General features: G+C 63.1%; 1 protein-coding gene across 1 annotated transcript in view; it reads left to right on the top strand.

Moving 5' to 3' along the window:
* The window catches only part of GSE1 (Gse1 coiled-coil protein), a 100,066-nt gene that overhangs the window by 26,671 nt on the left and 51,496 nt on the right, over window positions 1-21,899 (top strand). The window contains 1 exon segment of the mRNA XM_055726630.1: window positions 9,523-9,688. Within this exon segment, the coding sequence (XP_055582605.1) occupies window positions 9,523-9,688 (166 nt within the window).

Genomic DNA, 21,899 nt, shown 5'->3' with positions numbered 1-21,899 from the left:
TCTGGAGAAGTGCCAGGTGGCTTCACCCCTGCAGAAGTGATGTCAGCTCTGAAAGCCCCTGGTTTTCCACCCTGGAGCTGTGTGCAGAAGGGGGCTGTTCTGCCCCCCTTTCCTGGCCACACTGCAGCTCTCGGGGGACCAGAGCATCTCTCCCAGGGGTTTTGTGGGCACTCTGCAGTGTGTAGGGTGGTGAGATCCCCGCTCCACACTCTGTTCCCCACACCACTACTGTGCATCCCTCCCCTCCCAGCTCGCTTGTCAGCTAATGGCGCGGCTTATTCCTATGGCTTTTTAAGTGCTTAATGGTGCGCGGGGCTAATGATGCGGCTCCCTCTGTTCGCGCTGCGTGGATAGATGGATGGTGTCAGGGCTTGGTGCTGCCCAAACCTGCAGGGATGGGGACAGGGATGAGAAGGGGCTCAGCGGAGCTGGGGGCTATGGGCGGGTGTCCCCCAGCCCACCTCTCCTCCCTCCTCTGCATGGCTGCTCTGAGCAGTAATGTCACCGTAAACGATATTTATCACGAGGTGATAAAAATCTATTTCCAGCGACCTCTTGGAAATGGCCCTCGTAAAACCAGGCAGCAGACGGAGGCAGGAGGCAGACAGCAGGGAGGGGGAACAGGCAGGGAAATGGCTGTAATCAGCCGTGGAGCAGGGGCCGGCTCTGCTGGCGAGCCAGCCCTGCCATTCCCAACCCCAGTAAATTGATGGCAGCTGCCTGGGCATGGCTGGGCGGATGCTTGGGCATCCCGGGGCTCCAGCATCCTGGGATGCAGCATCTAGGCCATGAAGGGAGGAGCAGAGCCATGTTCGTGTTTAGATGAGTGGGATGGGGGGCTTTTGCGGGCCATAGCTACATCCTGGGGCATTCCCAAAGTGACACCTCAAGAGACCAACTCAGAGGTGCTGAGCCAGAGCTGACCTCAGAGCAGCAGGTTGGGGATGGGGGATGCTGAGCCAGCTGGCTTTCCCCCAGTGCTCACAGGTGTAGGGCTGACCTCCCTGCTGGCAGACACTGCTGGGTCACCCATTGCCCCCTGTATCCCAGGGGGCTGCTCTCAGTTCCATAGCCCCCCCAGCTTGGGGCTTCACGATCCCCCCTCCTCCGGCTCCGTCCCTTTGGTGTGGATTGCTGGGTGCTGATTCAGCCATCTCCCTCCCGGCACTAATTACTCAGCCCGTCGCCAAGTCCTGGCTGTAAATCCTCCAGCAGGAGCAGGCCAGGAGGTGGAATGCCTCCTTGGCTCCTTTCCCTGCTGACCTTAGCAGGGACCTGTAATCTGGTGTAATTCGTCGGGGTGCTGAGTCGGCAGGCGGGTGCCTCATCCTCCCCCACCCACCTTTGGGGTGTGCTGTCCCCTGCCAGCATCCCTCCTCCCTGCTGAGTGGTACCCGGCATCCCTCCTGCCTCTGCGTGACATTCAGCCTAGCTCTGTCCCCACCGTAGCTAGGGACAGTCCGGGTGTCACTGCTGCAGCTTGGGTGATGCTGCTGGCCTGGGCATCCCTAGGGGCTTCGCTGAGCTGTGGGAGCAGCAGGCACCTGGGTCACCTTCGAGGGCTGGAGACGTGGGATTTGCTTCTAAAAATGGGGACAAGGCAGAGACCCCCCATGTTTTCCCCTGGGGGAGGAGGGAAGACAGCTCCTGGCTACAGGATCTAATTGCTGTCCTGATGAGGGGACCTGTAATCACTTAAAGTAATTAACCAGGTGAGGCGATGGTAGGACCTCCCCAAGTGCCTGGGTGTCCCCTGCCTGGGGGGGCTGCCCCAGAGGGGACACAGGGGTTGCTGGGGTGGGGGCTGTGGCATGGGTCCTCATGGGGCTGTGCTGGGGCGGAGGGACAGCGGGGAGGATGGGGGCATCCAATTTGGGTACCGCTCGCGTGTGTGAAGCCCTCCAAATCCCCGCTGATGGGCACGGTGCTGCTAAGGATCTTCATGCCACCGCAGGGACTTTGTGCCCACCTGCCTGGCCTGCCAGGGGCGAGCGGTGACATGGCAGAGTATGTGCCGCAGGTATTATCCTGCATTAAAGTTTCACCTTGCAGATGGTGCGCATTTAATCCGCAGCTTAACGAAGCGCCGGACCTGGTGGTTAGTCCGTCTTTAGATGGCAGGCGGGAGCTGAGAACCGGTGCACTAAGCTGCCTGGCTGGATGAAGAAGGGGGACACGGTGGGGATTGAGGCTTTAATTCCACCGCGTCACAAGCTGATTGCCCAGCCGGCGTGTGGCCCTCGCCAGGACCCGTGCCGAGGCAGACGAGGGCTTCTGCCATGTGTGTGATTGCCGTGATGTACCCCTCCCCGAGTTGGATAGGGTCCCCCAGCCAGGTCCCCTCACCCGACACGGCGAGCCTGGCAGAGCCTTGCACCGACCTGGCTGCTTCTCCCTGCCTCAGTTTACCCCTGAGCATGCAGCGGGGCTTCGCACATGTGGGAATGCCCCGAAAACATGAGCCTCTGTGGGGCAGGTGGGATTTTCCAGAGTAAAAAGCCCCTTGGGGCAGCTGCCTCTCCCCGTGACAGGTATTTAGGGTGGGAGGGAGGGGACGCAGGTATTTAGGGTGGTGGGGACAGCAGCTGCAGACTGCCTGGCAGCTCCGGAGCTGGAGGTGGGTGAGCTGGGTGCCATGCTGGCTTGCAGGGTCATGGTGTCCCCTGAGATGCGGATGGGGAGCACACGGGATGGAGCAAGGTCTCAGCAGCAGCGTGTCCTGCGGGGTCTCTGCAGGATTTGGGTGGCCCGGGGCCCCATGGTGCTGGGGGGACAGAGGTAATGTTGGCTTGGAGCCAGGGCTGTGGCGTGGTGGCAGAGGGAGATGGGAGCTGCAGGGACAGCTGGGGCCGGGGGGTCACTGGTCTGGCCAGGTTAGTTTGTCTCATTGTAGAATAGCACTGCTTTTTTCAGCTGTTCACTCTGAAGTCTAATGATGACAGTGAGGGCTCGGTGCTGCACAGCCTTGGGGAAACGCTTGCGGATTCGAGAGGGCTGGTTGTTCCTTGCAGAGCCAGCTCTCCTTTCAGCACCAGGAGCGGAGGTGCTGCTGCCAGCCCTGCTGTCTGTGCCTGGCTGGGATGCTCACAAACTCCCCTGCCTCAGTTTCCCTGCCTTGAAAGCAGGGTGGAGGGAATGTTTCCCAGCCTGGCAGGGGCTGGCAGATGTAAGCAAGAGCCGTGTGCTCCCACAGTGGGACAGGGGCTGCTTTGGCACAGAGCAGGGCGCTGGGTCCCATCCCACCCAGCCAACCTAGGGGTGATGGGGTGGCGAGCATGGGGGGCTCTGGGTGCAGGAGCGGGGCGGGGCGGGACCCAGCACTGCCTGGGCAGTGGGGTAGGGGTGCTGGAAGTCCCCAGGACCTCGTGCATGGCCACCAGCTGCGGCTTATCCCACAGCATGGGGAAACTGAGGCACGGGAGGGGATGTGGCGTGGCCAGGGCTGCCGAAGCAGCGGGCAGCCGCCGGTCCCCATGCCCAGAGCCCCAGAGGAGCTTGAGGAAAGCCGGGAGTGAGCGGCTGCGTGCCCCTCGCCTCCCCCTCCATCACCTCCCCGTTCGCTGGCGAACAAATGTCTGTTCTTGCAAAAAAAAGAAGTGACAGGGGTCGGCGCAGCGCTTTCCACATGACCTGCCCGGGAACAGAGGACGTCTTTGTTAATCCAGCGAGCTGTCAGTTCAGCCTCTTCACAAAAGGCATAAACCACTTATTGCTGCTCTCACCCCTGACCCCGGATCCGCCTGCGCGCCCTCCATTGTGCCGTCTCGAGGAAGCTGGCAAACAATTTCGGCTCTGGCTCCCCTCCCCGCCGGCGGCTGCGCGGGGGCTGCCTCTCGCCTTGCCGGCATGGGGAGCCGCCGCGGGGGCCCCCCCCACCATCACCCCCCCAGCCGCATCTGCGCCCGCCGCCTCGCCTGGCAGCTGCTGCGAGGGGACAGGGGCTGCCACAAAGGGCCGGGGGCCGGTGGCAGGACCACTTCCCTCCCTCCATCCCTCCCTCTCTCCTGGGGCTGCTGGAGCAGCTGGCCGGAGCCCACGGGCTGTGGCGAGGGGGTGCTGGGTGCTGCACCCCGTGGCCCCCTGGCTGAAACCCCTTAATGAGAGGGGACAAAAGCTGCTTAGGGTCCCTGGCTGGGACAGGCTGGGACGGCAGCTTTAGCCAAAGCTGCTTATGGCCCGGCACAAAGCTGGCGAGAACAGCCCTGCCTCTTGGGGCTGGCATGGGATGGGGTGATGCTCGTGCCCCGCCAGCCTCGGGGGGTCTGGGGGTGACACAGGCTGACAGCCGGGGTTTGTGGGGGGTGCTGAGCACGTGATGCTCACCCCGTCCCTCTGCACCCAGCGCCCGGACCCTGAGGCGGGGCTGGTGCGTGCTGGAGCAATTAGATGCAGTCACTTTGGGGCTATATATAACCCAAATTGCTGCCTGCAGCTTGTTAGCTGGCTGTCAGAGCCGCTGAGGCCACGGTGGGTGAGGTGGTGTCACCGGGGGGGGGGGGGGGGGGGGCAGGAGGATGATGTGGGGACCCACTGCTCCCCAGGGCTGGGAGTACCGGGGGGATGCAGCCGTGCTGGAGTGGGTGCAGGATCAGACCCTTGCTGGGGCTGGGCTGCTGGGGGCTGCCATGCTCCACCCCAAAAGCAGCAGCAAGCAGGGAGGTGCTGCACCCGCTTCCGCAGGGCGCTTCCTCCGCCATGCCGGTGGTGGGCGGCTGCAAACCTGCTTTGCTGGTGCGGTGCAGGGTGGGCTGCGGTGACACGGGGGTCAGGGTCAGGCCATTCCCCCTGCCCGGTGTTCCCTGGGCTCATGGCACAGCCTGGCCCCTGGGTCAGGGTGCTTGGGCATGGTGGGTGGGCCACCAGCGCATCCCTCTCTGGTGCTGGTGGTGTTTCCAGCGTTGTCTCGCCATGTGGCGTCCAGCCTGACCACAGTCTCCAGTGCCGCCTGTCCGGCCCCCTCCATCCCCGCTTGCCCCGCTGCCGGTGGCTCGCCAGCATGCCGTGGCTCTGCCGGCACACACCGGCCCCCGCGCCGGGGAGGAGCGCAGCACCTCAGGCTGTCTGGGGGCAGCTGTGAGATGAGTGTGAACATATTGTGTGGGCTCCTGCAGCAGGCGTCACGGTGTCGCTACTGGAGAGCGAGCAGGAACCACAGCCCTGCCGTGACAAACGGCTCCGGCGCAGCTGCAGCCATGCCCACGCGGGTGCCGCCGGCAAGCTGGGCCATGCCACGGCACAGCCGGCTTCACTGGTACGCCGGGACCTGGAGCGGGGATCCGGGCGGGCAGTGATGGCTGCAGGGATGGGCTGACCCCCAGCACACGGTGTCACTGCTGGCTCCCTGCCACCGCAGCGATGCATCCCTGCAGCCGTGTTCATTTTCCAGGGGGTACCACCTGGGTTGGGCACACCCCCAGCTTGGGAAGGGTTAACGGCACCGTGTGTCTCTTTCTGGAGCCTTTTGTTTCTTTCCAATTTTTTCTCCCCCCTCTTCCCCTTTTTAATGAGGGGTTAGCACAGCTGTAATTGCAGGTTCCAACTTCCCGCCAGCAAACACGGCTGAGAAACTTTAAACACGGTGGTGGCAGGGATGTGGGGATCCAGCCACCACCCCTCCTGTGGGCACCCATTGGGGTGCTGAGCCGTGCCACCGGCAGGGACCCTCGCTACACCAGGTCTCCGAGCTCAGCCTGCTTTTGGGGGAAAACCCTCTGGTTTCAGGCCTCTGGGAGGAGGAGGAGAAGGAGGAGGGAAAGCTTCTTGGAAGGAATAGCAGCTGAAACCGGCTGGGCGAACACGCGGCAGGGGCTGTGCCTGCGGTGGTGGTGCTAAAGCCCCATAAAGCCCCAATGTGAGCCGGCAGGCTTGGTGGCCTCACCAACAACGGGAGCCGGGGGGAGCCTGCTCCCTGCAGCCCTAAACACTCCAAACCCACTTTTTATTCTGAGTGCTGCCTTGCAGGCCTGGGGAGGCCTGGGGACAGCGGCAGCAGGGGTTTATCCACTCCTCCAACCTTGAAGCCGGGTGCTGGGTTATGCTGCTCCCCCTGTGCTGGGGCTCCTCCTTCTGTCACTGGCTCCCCACGTCCCCCAGGAGGTGCAGGATGTGGCCCCTCTGAGCTGAGCATCCTCCCCGCCTCAGCCTTTGCTCACTCATGGGAGTTTGCACGGAGGCTGTGCCAAAAACCATTGCTGGTGCAGCTGTGCCGGTGCTTGCCGGGCTCTGTGCCCGCCGTGGTGATGCCAGCCAAGAGGCGAAGTGCGGTGACCGCATCCACCTCCGGTGCCCTGGCTGCTGGGAGTGTGGGGGTTTTCTGGGGTGCTGCCACCCGGGAGGGCGGAGGTTGGAGCTGTGCGGGCACGATGCTGCCGGGGTGGAGGGGACGTTGCTGTGCCCGCGGCGCTCTGTGGGCGGCATCCCCATGGGCGGCATCACCGCTGCGCGCGCGCCACAGCCCGCCCCGGCAGCAGGCGAGGCGCAGGGGAGGTGGAATGGGGAAGCCGCGTTTTCGGGTATCCCGAAGGCACAGGAAGCACGCCGGCGTGGCCACCTGCATGCTAGATCCCTCGCCGGAGAGCCACCACGGCCCTTTGCTTTCCCGCTCCGTCACCACCATCCCAAAGCTGGGGCCGAGGGGAGAGCCAAGTGCTGTGGCAGGTATTTATCCCGGTGACAGAAGCAGAAGGAATGTGCCCTCGGCAGGGAGGGATGGACAGAGGGACACCATTCCCTGCCCTTGCCGCTATCGTGTTCTCTGGCTGCGAAGTTGCTGCCCTGGGCACCGAGTCGAGGGCAGGTGGGTCACCACGGTGCTGCCGTGCTGGTGTTGGGGGCATGGGTGACGTGCCTCTCTGTGCCTGTCCCTCGAGGCCACCGGCTGTGTTTTGACCTGGCTTGAGCTCTCCATGTCCTTTGTGCTGAGGACCCACTGGGGAAGATGGAGGCAGATGCCACGCAGGGGGGGTCGAGGGAGTGCCGTGCGTGGGGCCATCCATGCAAGCTTTGGTTGGAGCCTTTTCTCCCCTGGTTTTGTCACTTGTGGAGCTGCTCTGCCTGTCCCCTGCCCATCTCCCCTGGCTTGCAGCCCTCGCCTGCATGTCAGGTCAATTCTTCCTGCGTTAGTAACATCCCATAATGATGTCACGTTGATATCGCCTCACTCCACACCTAACCCTCGACCTGGATGCTGCCTGGGGCTGTGCCCTGTGGCCTTGGTCCCCGCCAGGGCCGTGCATGACCGGTGCATGCTGTGAGCTGTTGCAGGCTTGGTCTTGAGTCCTTCTGGCCACATGCAGGCTCCCTGGGTGCAATTCTGCAGCCATCCACCCATGCAATGAATGGGCCGGCCTCAGCTCAGCACTGTTGAGCAGGCACAGCTGGCTGGTCCCCTCTGTCCACCCGTGGGGATATGCATCTCCACGAATCCCGGGGCCAGGCTGAGCATTGCCATGGTGGAACTGCTGGCCCCCCCATTGAATTTCAGCGCTTGGTGGCAGAGCACCCTTCCCCTCCCAGCCTTTGCTTGAGCACCTTGGGGTGCTGCTTAGCAAATTAGCACCCAAATCAAGCCACTCACCTCTAATTGGGGGTGAGTCTTAGAGGACGTGGTGGTTGGGGAGGAAGCCTCCCACACACACCCCCCACACACACCCCCCACCCCCCCCCACCCCCACCCCGAGGGACTGCTGCGATGCTTTATCTGGGTGGACAGATCCCTTCTAATTGAGCAGATATTCTGTGTTCGCAAACAGATGGCTCCTTTGCATCAATTATTCCTTATCTGTGTAACCGGGGATGATTTGCTGACAGATAGCGGCGGGGTGAAGTTAAAGCAAGGAGGCGGCCAGTGCTCCATGGCAGCTCTGGCTGCTGCCTGGGGGGTCCCAGGGGCACAGACCGTGAGGGGGGACAGGTCCTGGCTGCCCCTTGGGCAGGTGGGTGGGACCCCCCATCTCCGGTGCTTTTGCAACACGGCATCCCCTGGCGGGAAAATAGAGAGTGGGGGGCTGATGGGTGGGTTGGGGTCTGGGGCTGCTGCCAGGGCTCCCTCCAGGAGCAGGAGGGTGCTGGCCTTGGCCCAGCAACCGTTGCCGAAATCCACCATCCCCACCACAACCCTGGCCCGTCTCGGCACTCCCTGACTACATCTTGCCCAATGCTGCTGTGATGCATGATGGGAGATGATTAATGCTAATTAGTGATTAGTTGCTCTGGGTATCAAAGTGCGCCCCAGCCCTTTCCTGTGCCCACAGGTAGGGGATTGCTGCTTGCTGCTGCCGGGGGCATTACCCTGAGAGGAGGAGTGGTGGCATGGCATCCCCCCGGAACCCTGGGAGAGATGTCCTTGCCACCTTCAGGGATCCCGTGGCCAAGCTTTCAGGGAGGGGGACCAACCCCTGGGCTTGTCGCCTGCCCACTGTGAAAGTCACCTTCTGTTAATCATTGGGAAAGAGAAGAGCATCCCACCATCGTCGGGGCAGCCAGTGGCGCCCTGCCAGTTGGAGCCAGTATGTGGTGGCACTCGAGGACTCGCGGGATGTGCTGAGCGTTCGCGGTTGTGCGGTACTGCCATATGGATTCCATAAATTAAACCTTTCCAGGAAGCAAACGGTAAATTTATACGTCCGCTCGCATGCGTGGCTCATTGAGTCTAAGGGCTTCCCAGCAAAAAATCTACCTGCCATCCATCTCGCTTCAGCTTTCCAGGTTTATAGGACTAACCCTGAGAAAAACAGAATCAACATAAAATTCTTGCAGCCCTGGCCCGAACATCCCAGTGTCAGCGTCCCCTGTGGATGTCACCTATGGCAGGGTGGGCACAGCATCCCAGGGACCCTCTTGGACCTGGGACCAGGTTGGCTGTGCGTCTGTCCCGGCGCGGCGTGGCGGTGCCGGGGTACATGCAGCGTAGCTGGCTGTTGTTTTATTAAAGATAAACAGAAGTGGTGACAGCCTAAGCTGTGTGCCTGGGTGCGCCTGACGCGGGAGTGTGACAGCTACAACAAACACAGGGCCACAGCAGCGCTGGGGAACGCTGGGGGTCGGGGAGTGGGACTGTCCCCAAACCGAGCAAGAAGCAGCAATGCTGTCCCCATCCCTGCCGCATGTTTCCCTTGCCTGCCTGGCAGGGAAGGCGATGGGGGGGTTGTTGATCTCGAGTAAACACTGCCCGGTTGAGTAATCGGGAGCTGCCTAACCGGCCAGCTGCCGCCAGCGAGCAAGGGGACGCCGCTTTGATTCATGTCCTCTCCCCCCCCCCCCCCCCCCCCCGCCCCCGTCCAGCCTTTCTTGTCTGGCTGTGCTGGGAGCCATCGGCCGGATCCAGCTGTAGCCCCGCGGCGCGGGCTGGCGTGTGGCTCCCGCGCCGGCCACGTGCACCGGCCGGCTGGAAAACAAAAGCATCTTCTATCTGTGCGCCCCGGCCCCCCCGTGCCCCCCACCTGTGCCGGTGGTGCTCTGGCCCCACTGCGCTCAGGCCGGGGAAGGGAAAGGCGCTGAGTCTCTGTCCTGCTTCTCTTCCAGGCGTCCTCTTCATCCCTCGAGACAGCCACCACCAAGCCAGCGGCTGGCGAGCCCCGGCACCGGGTGGCCAGTGCTGGGGAGATCCCGGGGACGGGCGGTGGCACTGCCCCGGACATCGGCCAGCGGACGGCTTTGGATGCGGAGAGTGCAGACGCTGGAGCCACAAGTAGGTGATGCCGGAGGGATGCCAGGGGATGCAGGGGTGCTGTCCCCAGGGGCTGTCCCCTGCCCTGCCGTGGGGTGCTACTGCAGCTTGGGTCTCAAGGCGAAGGCTTGCGCCCAGCAGTTTGGGGTTAGAGCTCTGAAACCCACAGCCCTTGGTGGAGAGGTGACCCTGGCGGCACCTCAGTCCCTGCCTGTCGTCCCGGGGGCCATGAGTCAGGCCGTGGGCACCGGGGAGAGCCGCGGCACTGGGCTGGCTGTGCTGGGGAGCTGGGGGGGCCCCCAGGGCTGGGTCGGGCCGCGGCTCCTGGGACTTGGCTGCCCCGTCCGTCAGGAGCAGCAGCATTTTTGGAAGAGGTATCATGCGTGCTTCCCGCCTGCCGCCTCCCTGGACTGGCTTGTTTGCCAGCCCTTCCCGGCGGGTGCGCCGTGCTGTGCTGTGCCGCACTGTGCCACGCCAGGCTGCTTTGATCTGGCAGCAACTGCCGGTGCCGGTTCCTGGTGTTGGGCTGGGGAGAGCCAGGAACCGCAAGGTGCAGCGGGCAGGGAGCCGGGGCGGGCTCTGTGGGGCGAGGGGGCTGCTTGGGCGGGGGGGGATTTGTGACCCCCCCTTGTCCCCAGGGAAGGACATTTCCCGGGGATGTGGTGGCCCGTGTCGGCCATCCATCAGCCCCACAGGGATTTGGCCCCGGTTTGGGACCCCGCAAGGCGCTGTGTCCCCTGGGGGGACCGGGATGCATTTGCAAGCTGCTCACAGCCCAGCCGGGCAGCGTCGCGGAGGCAAGCTGGGAGCCGTGGCCTGGAACGGGCCCGCCGGAGTCAGCTCGGGATTTATTACCCTGCCAGTGGCTGCCGGGCAAAGGTGACAGTGACTAATGGCTTGTTACACGCCTGCCACATCTCATCTGCGCACCGCGGCGGGCTGCTGGCGCTCCCAGCCCTCCTCATCTGCGCCTGCCCTCCCTTCTCCGGGGGTGAACCCCCCCGTGCCCCTGCAGGGACCTCGGCCGGAGCGGGTGGCGGTGATGGCTGGCCGGCTTGGCACAGGAATCCATCTCCGTGCCGAGGCTGGAGGCCCACGCTGGCAGCATCCCCCGTGGTGCTTGCTGCCTGCACTGTGGCCAGGCAGAGCCAGGTGGACATCCCCGGCGGTACCACGGTATCTTGGGGCTTCCCAGCCGGTGGCACATCCCAGGGTGTCCCAGTGAGCCTCGTATGACACACAGGGCTTCCTGGCACACAAAACTCCTTTGTGGTTGCAAAACCACGAGCCGTGCTTGCCACCGTTCTGCTGGCACGGTGGCAATCCCATGACGGGGTCACCGGGCTAGGATGCGGAGGAGAGCGTGCGTGTGCGGATGAGTGCTGACGGAGCCACAAATGCATTCACTAGGAAAATTAAAAAATTAACAGGCATTGGCTTGCTCTAGATTAGTAAAGGCAGGAAGATAAAAGCGGCTCTTTATACCTTGTGAGAATTGCTGATAAGGGCATTTGTTCCTCTGTATTCTTTAAAAAGAATGCAATAAAAATTTAAAATAGAACGGGAGAAGGGAGATGGGGGGGGGGGGGGAGAAAGTGCTGGTGCTGCTGGTGAGGAGGGCGGTGGGAGGCGGTGGGCAGCACCAGCGTGGCGGGCAGCACCAGCATGGCAGGCAGTGGGGCCTGTTGGAGGAAGAGGAGGATGGAGGGGAAGCGGAGGCAAGGGTGAGCTGGGAAGGGGCTCGGGTGAGTGGGTGGGTGGGTGCACATGGTGGTGTGGCAGCTCGCTGGGGGCTGGCTGGCTGCCCCTGTGGCATCTCCTCCTGCAGGGATGTGAGTTCATGGCCAGCAGTGCTGGACCCGGATTCCTGGCCGAAGCCTCCCTTCTGCCCGGGGAAGGTCGGGGTCCTGCCTGTCCGAGCCTGCCGAGCCTGTCCGGCACACGCAGCTGACCGGCATGGCTTGTCATGGCTGTAAATGATCGGCAACTTCCTCCGCTTGCGAGTGGGCAGAGCCCCACCCCACTCGTGTCACTGGTGGCTCTGGTGCGGGCAGGGCCCGTGGGCTGGCACAGGGGTGACCACCATGATCCCCACCCAGAGGGGACGATGCTGTCCCAGTGCCTGTGCCCGGTGCAGGGGTGCGCAGGGGGGGCCGTGGTGGGAGCACCCCATACTTCTGTGGGGGTCCTGGCTCAGGACCACCCTGGGCGCACACCGTGATGGCTCAGGGGTGTCCCAGAGCCTGTGTGGAGGTGCGGGCAGCTTTGGGGTGCGCGTCAAAGGGTGAGTGCCACCCCAGCCTCTTGCCCTCATCGGTGCCTGGCACAGGCATCCCCCCAGCTCTGCGCTGGGGAGGTGTTGCCTGTGAGTAAGAGTCAGGGCTGTGACCCCCCCCTCACCCTAATTCTTGGGGGGGTCTTGCTCCATGAGGGGGGGTTCCCCCATCCCCGGTGCACCGCGACCCCCACGGCGGGGAGGTGTGTGTCCCCCTCCTTCCCCAGCATCCCTTCTAGGGGACCTCCCCTCGGAGCCTCCCTCCCCGGGGGGAAGGTGCCAGCCGGCCGCCCCCCCCCCCCCGCCCCCGTCGGGGCCCTGCCCGGCCCGGCCCCCGGTGAGTCACGCTCCAGCCGTGCGGCTCCCGGGGCGGCGGGCGGGCGCCGAGGGAAGCAGGAAGCGGCGGGGGGAAGGCTCGGCTCGGCTCGGCTCCGCTCCGCTCCGCTCGGCTCCGCTCCGCTCCGCTCCCTCCACCGCGCAGCCCATGGAGGAGCGCAGCCCCCGCTGGACGGCGCGGCCGCTGGGTGAGTGCCCCCCCCGCGCCGCGGGTCCCCCCGCCTCAGCGCCGGGTGGGGGGGCTGACCCCGGCTGGGGGCTGTGGTGGGTGAGCGGCCGCGCTGGAGGGAGGGAGGGAGGGGGCTGGTGTGCACCCGCCACCCGCAGAGCCCCCCCTCAGCCCCTTGGTCTCTGCTGCTGGGGGGGTGGGGGTGGAGGTGGCGAGGGTGGAGGTCGCCTTGGGCCTGAGGGACCCCGTGGTGGGGGGGTGGAGGTCGCCTTGGGCCTGGGGGACCCCATGGTGGGGGGGTGGAGGTCACCCTGGGCCTGGGGGACCCCATGGCGGGGGGGTGGAGGTCACCCTCGGCCTGGGGGACCCCGTGGGGGTGTGTGTATGGAGGGTCACCCTGGGCCTGGGGGACCTGGGGGGCAGGGTGGTGGTGTGGAGGTCACCCTGGGGTTGAGAGACATGGTGGTGAGGAGGACGGAGGTCACTCTGGGCCTGGGGGACCCTGTGGTGGGGACGATGAAGGTCACCCTGGACTTGGGGGACCCCATTGTGTGGGGCACAGAGGTCGCCCTGGGGATGGGGGACTCCATGGTGTGGGGGACTGAGGCCACCCTGGACTTGGGGGACCTCATTGCGTAGGGGACAGAGGTCACCTTGGGGTTGGGGGACCCCATGGCATAGGGAGTGGAGGTCACCCTGGGCTTGAGGGACTCCGTCGTTTGGGGGACAGAGGTCACTTTTGGCTTGGGGGACCCCATCATCAGCGGAATGGAGGTTGCCCTCAGCTTGGGGGACCCTGTCAGGTGGGGGACAGGGGTCACCCTGGGGTCGAGGGACCCCATGTTGTGGAGGACCCCATCGTGTGTGGGTTTGAGGACCCCATGGTGTGAGGGATGGAGGTTGCCCTGGAGCTGGGGTTGCAGCTGGGGGATGTTGGGGTCAGATTAGACGTGCTGGGTGCTGTGGGCTCAGGGTCCAGTGTCGGCTGAGGTGCTTGGTCCCCATGTCCCCAGAGTCCCTTTGGGTCATTCCTGTGGGCCGGCAGGGCCCAGGGGCTCACAGGTCAGTGCCAGGGGCTCAGCCAGCAGCACCGACCTTGGCACGTCTTCTCGCCTTGCTGTCTGTACATCGCCTGAGCCGAGCGCGCGGGGTGCTGCCGCAAGGGCTGTGCCTCAGTTTACCTACACACCGCTCTGCCTGAGCGGGCAGCGCCTGTCATATCTGTGTTTTGTGTCACCTGGCACCGGGGAGGGACCGTGTTGCTGACCATGTTGCTAACCGAGTCCTGCAGCCCGACGCGGGGAGCCTGGGCACCGCCATCGGGGTGATGCCACAGCCACCTGGTCTCGCCCGGCTCATTGTCTACCACCGTGTTTATTGCTTTGCTCTGTCCTCGTTCTTCCACTCCTGCCTGCGCTGCCTGCCTTGCCCTTCGCCCTGGGGCCTGGCGGTTCCCCGCACCGTTCTCCTGGCCGCGCCACCCTTGCGCTTTACGTTGTGGTGTCCGAGTGACTGCTTTGCACGGCAGAGCTGGTGCCAGTGCCTGATTGCTGTTCCCAAACCCTGGGCAAGCACCCGCCGCCAGCCCTTGGAGCAGCAGGGTGAGTGCCCTGCTCTCCTCCTCCTCCTCCTCCTCCTCCTCCTCCTCCTCCTCCTCCTCCAGCGCTGAGCCACGGCAGGGGGCACGGGGCTGGGGTGGGTGCTGGGGTGCCTTGTGGGTGCCCGTTGGGCCACGAGCGGGAGCCACACGGAGGGAGTTAATGGAGGGAAAAGGCAGCGGGAAGCCAGCGCCTCTTCCTGCGAGCGTGCGCCTGCGCCGGCCGTGGAGCATCGGGGTGAGCCCGTGTGGTTTGTGGGTGTGCCGCCACGCGTGGGCCAGGCAGCGTGCGCCGCTGCGTGTGCGCTTGGCAGCCCGCTTGGGTAACCTGGTGGGGAGGTGCTGGGTGTGACGACGATGGCGAGTGGCACGCAGGGCTGGCCGGCCAAGGCCAGTGGCTACCGGAGGGGTGGGAGTGTGCATGGTGGGGGGTTGTTTGTGCCCACACGTGTGCATGACCCAAGGGTGTGCTGGTAGCTGCTGGTGCAAGCCGTGTGCGCCGAGCGTGCTCGCCTCCCTGCTTGTGGGGTGCAGGCTGGGGTGTGCGTGCGTGCACGCACACAAGCATGTGTGTGCACGCCCCTGTGTGCCTGCGCTCATGTGTCCACGCACGAGTGTGCACACCCAGGGTTTTATTCGGGGGGGGGGGGGGGCGTTGGGTACGAGTGTGCGTGCGTGTGTATGTGTTGGCTGCAGGGCAGGGAGCATTACAGCGGAGACAGTGGCTTTGGCGGGGGGCCAGGCTGCCGGGTTGGGGGGGGGGGGGGGGCGCGGGGGTGTGTGTGCTGCAGGAGGCAGGACCGTTTATCGCTTCCTGACGTGCCAGCACCCGGGATGGGACTGCAGGTGGGGGGGCAGCTCGAGGTGGGGGCTGTTCTTTTTAATATCCACTCCCCTGTTCCTTCCGCCGGCCCCCCGGCTTCTCCCCCAGGCGCTGCCTCTCACCCTGGTGTCTGGCACCAGCCCTGGGGAGGTCAGGGTGTGTGGGGGCTGTGTCCGGGGGGGGGTTCTGTCTGTGCCAGCCATGGTGCAAGGCAGTGGTGCTCCTACCCCACACCGGGGGGCATGGTGCCATGGGTCACACCCCTGTTCCCAAGCCCCAGCACTGATGCCAGCCCTGGGTGCAAGGTTTGGTGTCACAGCGTGGGCAGGGAGAAACAGCCTTAGCCTGCCTCTGCCTTCACGTCCTGGTGGGGAGACCCAACCTAGACCCCACCGTGTGCTGGCGTTGCTCTGGTGCATCACCCATCTGTGGGGTGGTGGGTGTCCTGGGGGGGCCACCGGGCAGCACTACCAAGCCCCAGCTCCCATCTGGGAAGGGGCAGCTGGGACAGAGCTTGGCACGCTGCGGCCGCCTGGGCAGGTTGCCAGGGGGATTGCCCTTGAAATAGCCCTTGCTGTGCCTCATGCCTCGGCTGCCCTGGCTAGCTGGGCTGCAAGGCCACCCCGTGTCCCCCCCACCCCGGCACCCCGCTGCCTGCTGGCGGTTGCAAGGCGGCGCGGGAGGAAGCGTGCCCCGGTGCTCCCGCGCCGATAACGGCGGCTGCCTTATCGCAGGGCCTTCTGCAAGGGCGGGCGGCATGGCTCCCTTGGCCCTTATCTGCCTCAGCCGTTGGCCCTGGCTGGGCTCACAGCCCCCCCTTTGACCCTCCCCCCGCACGCGGCGTAGCGCCCGCGGGGTCGACCCGTTGGGGGCGGCCGCTTGGCAGCCTGCCCCCTCTATCCTTTTTGAAGTTTAAAATCCATTTAAGTCAAGAGGAGGGAAAGTTATTGCCTCTAAAGCCCCTTGCGTTGAGCAGTAAATCCTCTTTGCTGTGCCGACGCCGCCTCTTAGCACCCGCGGGACTGGGGGTGACTCATGGGGGGGCCAGGCTGCATGTGTGTGTGTCCCCCACCTGGCCCTGGCTCCCTGCAGGAGCATGCTGCAGATGCTTTTATGGCTGGAGAGTGCAGGGAGCACCATGTGCCCCCCTAAAGCGTGGCCAACATGGGGTCAGGGTCCCTTTGAAGCCCCCCAGCCTCACTGAGCCGGCAGGAGCATCACTGCCGCTCGCTTGCCGCTTGCTTGCCACTTGTTTGCCGCTTACTCACCACTTGCTTGCCACTTGCTCGCCACGTGCTCGCCAACTCCTTGCTCACACTGATTTCCTCCAGAAAGGGGGTTCTGGTGGCACTGATGCCCCAGTGTCCCCCAGGGGTTGGCACAGCACAGGAGCCTGCCCCCCCCGTCCCCCCGTCCCCCGCCACTGTGCAGCCGGTGCAGTTTGAGGCTGATGGAGTGGGAGCTTGATGCGCTGCCGGCACGCTGGCGTTTTTATTTGATTTTCCTTCTCCAGAGCTGGCAATATTTAAATATTAATGCCTGCCTCTAATTGCTGTGTCAGAGGAGTGGGTCAGCATGGGAGCGGGCGCAGGGGCGGCAGCGCCAGCTAATTTTGTTGTCTCGGGGAGTGTTTGCTGAGGAGAAATGTTTGTGCACACACACGTGTGTGTTTTTCCTCCCTTTGGGATTTGCTTGGCCCTGGCTGTGACATGCGGGGGGTGGGGGCGGGCAGCGATGCCACCTGGGTGGGGTGGCCTTGGAGCCTGATCCCCCTCATTTTGCAGCGGGGTTTGCAGTGGGGCACCCACCTCCCGAATCTGGGGCCCCCACTCCCCCGCCTGGGGCGAGAGGGTTAATGGCAAGGAGGGGGGGGCAGTTTGTTCTTGGGGCAGCAGCGTCAGATGCTTGCATGCTCGCTTCCTGTAATAAAGCGACCGCCGGCGCGCTTGTCACCTGCTCTCTGTTGTGCTGCCAAGCGGCAGACATGCCGCTTCTTGCTGCGGGCCCTGGCGCGCTCCCCGCCGCCGCCGCACCTCCCGCTCGCCCCGGGCGCTCGCCCCATGCCAGCGCGGCATTAGCAGGTGTTTCGGGGAGGGTGCGACGGTGCCTGTTGCCGCACGCCTCGTGCGGGCGGGGGCCGTTTAACTGTTCCTCACCATGGCCGTGCCCCCTTCGCCGCCTTCCCCGCCTCCCCTGGGGTGCAGCGGTGATGCCAGGGCTTGGCACTTGGGTGCTTGCACCCAGGGCCCCGTGCTGCCCCTGTCGCCTGGGACCTGCCAGCCGGGTGCTGTGTCCTTCCCACAGCACCCGTGCTCCATGGCCCTGCTGCGCCCCACTGTTCGGGGTGTGGAGTCCCCGCTGGTGGTTGGCACAGCCTCATGGCAGAGCCAGGCCAGCTGCAGGCAGGTGTCTCTGTTTGTCCCCGTCCATGCCATGCTGTGCCGCACAGTTGGACCAGGGGGATCCATGCAACATGTGCCACACACAGGCTGGGCAGGCTGCTTGGCACTGCTGCTGCCTGCTGTGCTGTGCCGTGCCGTGCCATGCAGCCCCCTCTGACACACAGGGCACTGCCCACCATGCTGTGCCGTACCATGCAACCCCCTTGGATGCACAGGGCACTGCTGCTCCCCACCGTGCTGTGCCATGCCACCCCTTTGCATGCACAGGGCACTGCCAGCTGTGCTGTGCCATGTAAGTCCCTTGGACACAGCCCTGGTGCCAGCACCTTCCCAGGCTTTCCAGTGCTGTTGGGGGGATTTTCCCCATCGGGGGTTATCTCTGCTTGCCCTGATGCCCTCTGGGTCCCCAGCCAGTTTGCCACCCGCCCCACAGCCATTGCTCCCTGCCCGCTCCCACCAAGGCCCCGGCTATGCAATCTGCTTCCTTCTGCCCAGCACGGCACAGCGTGGCATCCCCATTAACCCGACAGCGAGGTGCAGCGTTTGCCGGGGTCCTGCTCCCATTAACCCTGGCTGTGGGGATTTTGCACCACTGTAACCTGGCAGGGAGGCTCACTGGAAGGGGCTAACATCGGGTCTGCTCCCGAAGGACAGCTAGTGCCTCTCACCAGCTGCTCGCAGGCTGGAGCACGGTAGATGTGGGGTGCAGGGAGGGCTGGGGACAAATCACACCCGAATATCGCCTGGGGAGGAGGCACGATGGGTTTTGCTCCTTCCCACCCGCATCCTGCCCCGGCTCCCAGCACTGGCTTTGTTTCCGCTGTATAACAAGATGATGGGTTAGGGTCAAGCTGCGGGTTCATAACTTGTTGGAAGACTTTGCCAAACAATAAAGGTGTCTTGCTTTATATCTGCTCGTATTTTATCCGCGTCATGGCCTTTCCCCAGCGCCGGCCGGGATTTACGGCGGGGGATATTTGAACGTGTCGAGGCGAGCTGGGGAAGCCGAGGCCGACCCCCCTCCCCACGCCTTTGCATTCAGTGCCTGTGCGCTGAAATATTTACCTTCCAGCTCCTCTGACAGTTCAAGCCGTCTCGTGAAGCAAAGGTTATTGAACTGCGAATGTTATGACATTACATTTTTGTGTCTGCACTTTCAAGATGCGTGATGCAGCCTGAATGATAAGTGATCTCGGGGTTAAGGGTGGGGTTTTTTTTTCTTTCTCCTCCTTTCCCTCCCTTCTGCTCTGCTCCCGCCTCGGCACAGGCTGTCGGCTCTGCTGGGGCTTGATAACGCTCCCTTTTATTGCCCTGCCTTTGCATTCCTGCAGCTGGACTCCCTGCAGTTGGTGTGGGTGCTGGGGGTGTACGTGTCAGGAGGTGGGAGAGGGACATTCCCAGTGCAGAAGCTGAATGCACTGCGGTGTGCCTCAGTTGCCCTAGCCCTGGCCTCATGCATCATGCCATGGGGCACACCAGGATGGGCCACGGTGGCACACACACCAGCAGCCCCTCTTGTTGGATGATGACGATGCTAACTTGGGTACCACAACCCCTCCAGCATCCCAGCGTGGAGGGAAACGTGCATCCCATATCCCACCAGGGCCATGCTGCGGGACAGGAGGTGATGCATGGTGCTCAGCGGTGCCGATTTTGCAGCCCCCCTTAGTGGGGTTGTGGGGAGCTGGTGGGGCTGCAGGCTGGAGCGATGTTGAGATGCAGCATCTTGTGTGACCAGGTGATCCGGTGGACGAGTGGGGAGGGGGACAAGTGACAGTGGGGTCTGGCCTGTCCCGTACACACTAGAGGGCAGCAACAAACTGGATCAGTGGCTGCATTCGGTCCCCAGGGGCGCTGAGGGGTCTGAGCCCCCAGATTTGCCCCCTTACAGCGGGTTTGGGGCCGGGGAGCCGCTTGTTTTTAAGGGGTGCTTAAACCCGTTTGGTAGCCAAATGCAATTGAGCGGCAGGACGCGGGCCCTCAAACCAGTCTGACCCGTGGTGTCATGTCATCCTGGGAGCAAATTAATTAAGTCATTCCGTAAATTTGGCCGCGTTTGCTGCTGGTGAATCACATCTGCCCCCTCCCCTCCCGCCTTTTTCCCCAGGCTCCCCCTCTGTCTCGGCTCTCTGCTAGAGTCAACATCTCACCCCGCAGCGCCTGGAGATTTCTATCGGCTCGGGGCTGGCCGAGCATCCCGAGCATCCCAGGTCGGGCGGCCGCCAGCACTAACAGAAACCAGCTGTGCGGGCAGGCGGGCAGGGGGGGCCGCCGGGGAAGGGGGGAAAAAAAAAAAGAGGTCAGGGCCCGGGAAATTAAATGTTCATAAATGTAGGCCCGAGCGCTTAAAAAGTAGGGCAGTGCCATTAAATCTCATTAAAGTTTAATACCTATCAGTGCCACTTCAGGCAGCCCTTGGACATTGCTTTAATTTGATGGGTGTTAAGGGAGAATTATCAAATAATTGTGCTGGCTGGGGACTTGCTTTTATCATGTTACATGGAAAGCTCTCCCGGCTTTGTGCCACACATCAAAACAGCAGTGGATAGGTATTGTTCTGGGGAGGGGATGGAGGGGGCTGCAGGGGGGGTCCCCGCCATCCCCATCGCCCTTGGCGGTGGCAGGAGGGATGAGGGACACCGGATCAGGTTGTTACAGGGATTAGCTGCCCCAGTGATTTGGTTTTTCTGCCCAAATTCAACCCATCTGCCCTCAGGGGGGATCTGCTACCCCAGGCTGGCATCCCCAGGGGTGGTGTGGGGACAGCAAGCATCCTGCCATCGTCCCCATAGGTCCTGCTGGTGTCCCCGTGGGTCCTGCTGGTGTCCCCATGGGTCCCGCCGCTGTGCCCGTGTCCCAGTAGGGTCGTGCCACCTTTCCTGCACTCGCTGCCTCGGGATGCCAGTGTGGAGCTGTGAGTGCTGCTAATTAATACTAATTTTTGGAGAGGCTCTGGGGGCCGGAGGAACTTGCTGGTGGGAGGTGCTGAGCGCGCCAGGGATCACCATCTCCTTGTGGAGGCGAGCACATGGGCCCATGCATTTTTTATAGGGTGCACCCAGGGTTATTTTTATTTCTTTCTATTTCCTCCCTCCCCTTGCTGTAAAAGACCCAGTTGATAAAGAATTAGTGCCAGGTCGTTAGTCCTGGTTTTTATGAGATAAACCCGGGCACAAGGTGCTGTCGTGTAAACGCTGGGGCCAGGGAAGCGCAGGGATGGGGAGAGCAGAGCTGCTGCCATGAATTATTCAGCAGCGCCTGATTTCACATTATTCTCACTGATACTTTTACAACCTGTCAGTAAATAAAAAGATTCTACATTATTTATAGAAATGGACCCGAATTGGTTAGGAGAATTTACTGTTGCTATTATTAGGGGCTGCTCAGCACTGCGTTAATGAGAGCCGGGTGATGGCAAACGCTGCGTCCCGTGGGCTCGGTGTCCCCCGCACCTCCCGGGCTGCCACCTTGCTCCCCAAGGGTGGCTGCGTCCCCATGGCTGTCACCGCTGCTGACTCCCTTGGCCAGGGCCTGTTCGTGTGTCCACAGCTGCAGGCTGGATATGGAGGGATGAGGGTCTCCCTGGCTTTGGGCTGCTTGAAGGCGGGACATCTTCCTGGGGATGTCTCTTTCTGGGGATATCTTCCCAGGGACACCTCCCTGCGGATGACACCTTCCCAGGGACATCTCCCTGCTGGGGACATCTCCTTCCTTGGGATGGCATCTTCCCAGGGATGTTTCCTTCCCAGGGATATCTTTCCCAAAGACATCTGCTTCCTGGGGACATCTCCTTCCTGGAGACGTCTTCTTCTTAGGCACATCTCCTTTCTAGGGATGTCTACTTCCTGAGGACGTCTCCTTCCTGGGAACATCTTCCCAGGTGCCAGCCCTGGGACACATCTTTGCCAGAGGGGGGTGTTTCCAGGCATGGTGCAGTTAGCCTTTCTACCCACCTTCACCATAGCGTATGTAGCAGCACACCCGGTATGTGCCCTCCTGGCTCTGCATCCCAGCACGGCGCAGGAGCCAGAGGGTTCTGCTTCCAGCCTGTGCCCCCCGGCCCCCAGCAGCATTTGCCTGTCGCCTGAGCAGGAGTCGTCCCACCCACATGCCCGCCAGCCCCCCGGATCCCATCTGGGCTTCCCGCATCCCTGATGTGACAGCTCCAGGGAGATGGAAAAGCATTGCGAGGGGTTGGAAAGCCCCGGGGAGGCGGGGAGGCTCAGCTGCGGGTAAACCGAGGCATGGCAGCGATGCGCCGTGCGGACAAACGGGTGGAAAAACCAAGAGGAAGCCCAAGAGCATAATGGTTTGTCTGCGGTGTCCTAAGGTGGCTGCTCCCAGCCTGCCGGTGACAGGTTTATTGGCAGGCAGGCCGGGCTGGAAGGATTGTCGGCTATTTACAGTGCTGGGGCCGTGACTTTGCGAGCAGACAGTTAACATAAATTCACATGATGGATCAGTTATCACTTCATTGAACTTGTGGCGGATCCATTGAAGGCTGTGCAGTAACATACTGTTTCCTGGCTCTGCGCAGCGCTGGGATACATTAAATACACTTTATTTATAGCTTACCATTGCTGCACTGTGGGCAGGAGAATGCAGCTTTTGCAACTATCATCTAATTTTA

This window comes from Falco cherrug, chromosome 14, assembly GCF_023634085.1.
Source record: "Falco cherrug isolate bFalChe1 chromosome 14, bFalChe1.pri, whole genome shotgun sequence".
Classification (NCBI taxonomy): Eukaryota; Metazoa; Chordata; class Aves; order Falconiformes; family Falconidae; genus Falco; species Falco cherrug.
The sequence above is the reverse complement of the archived record's forward strand: the minus strand, read 5'-3'. Positions and strand labels throughout refer to the sequence as shown.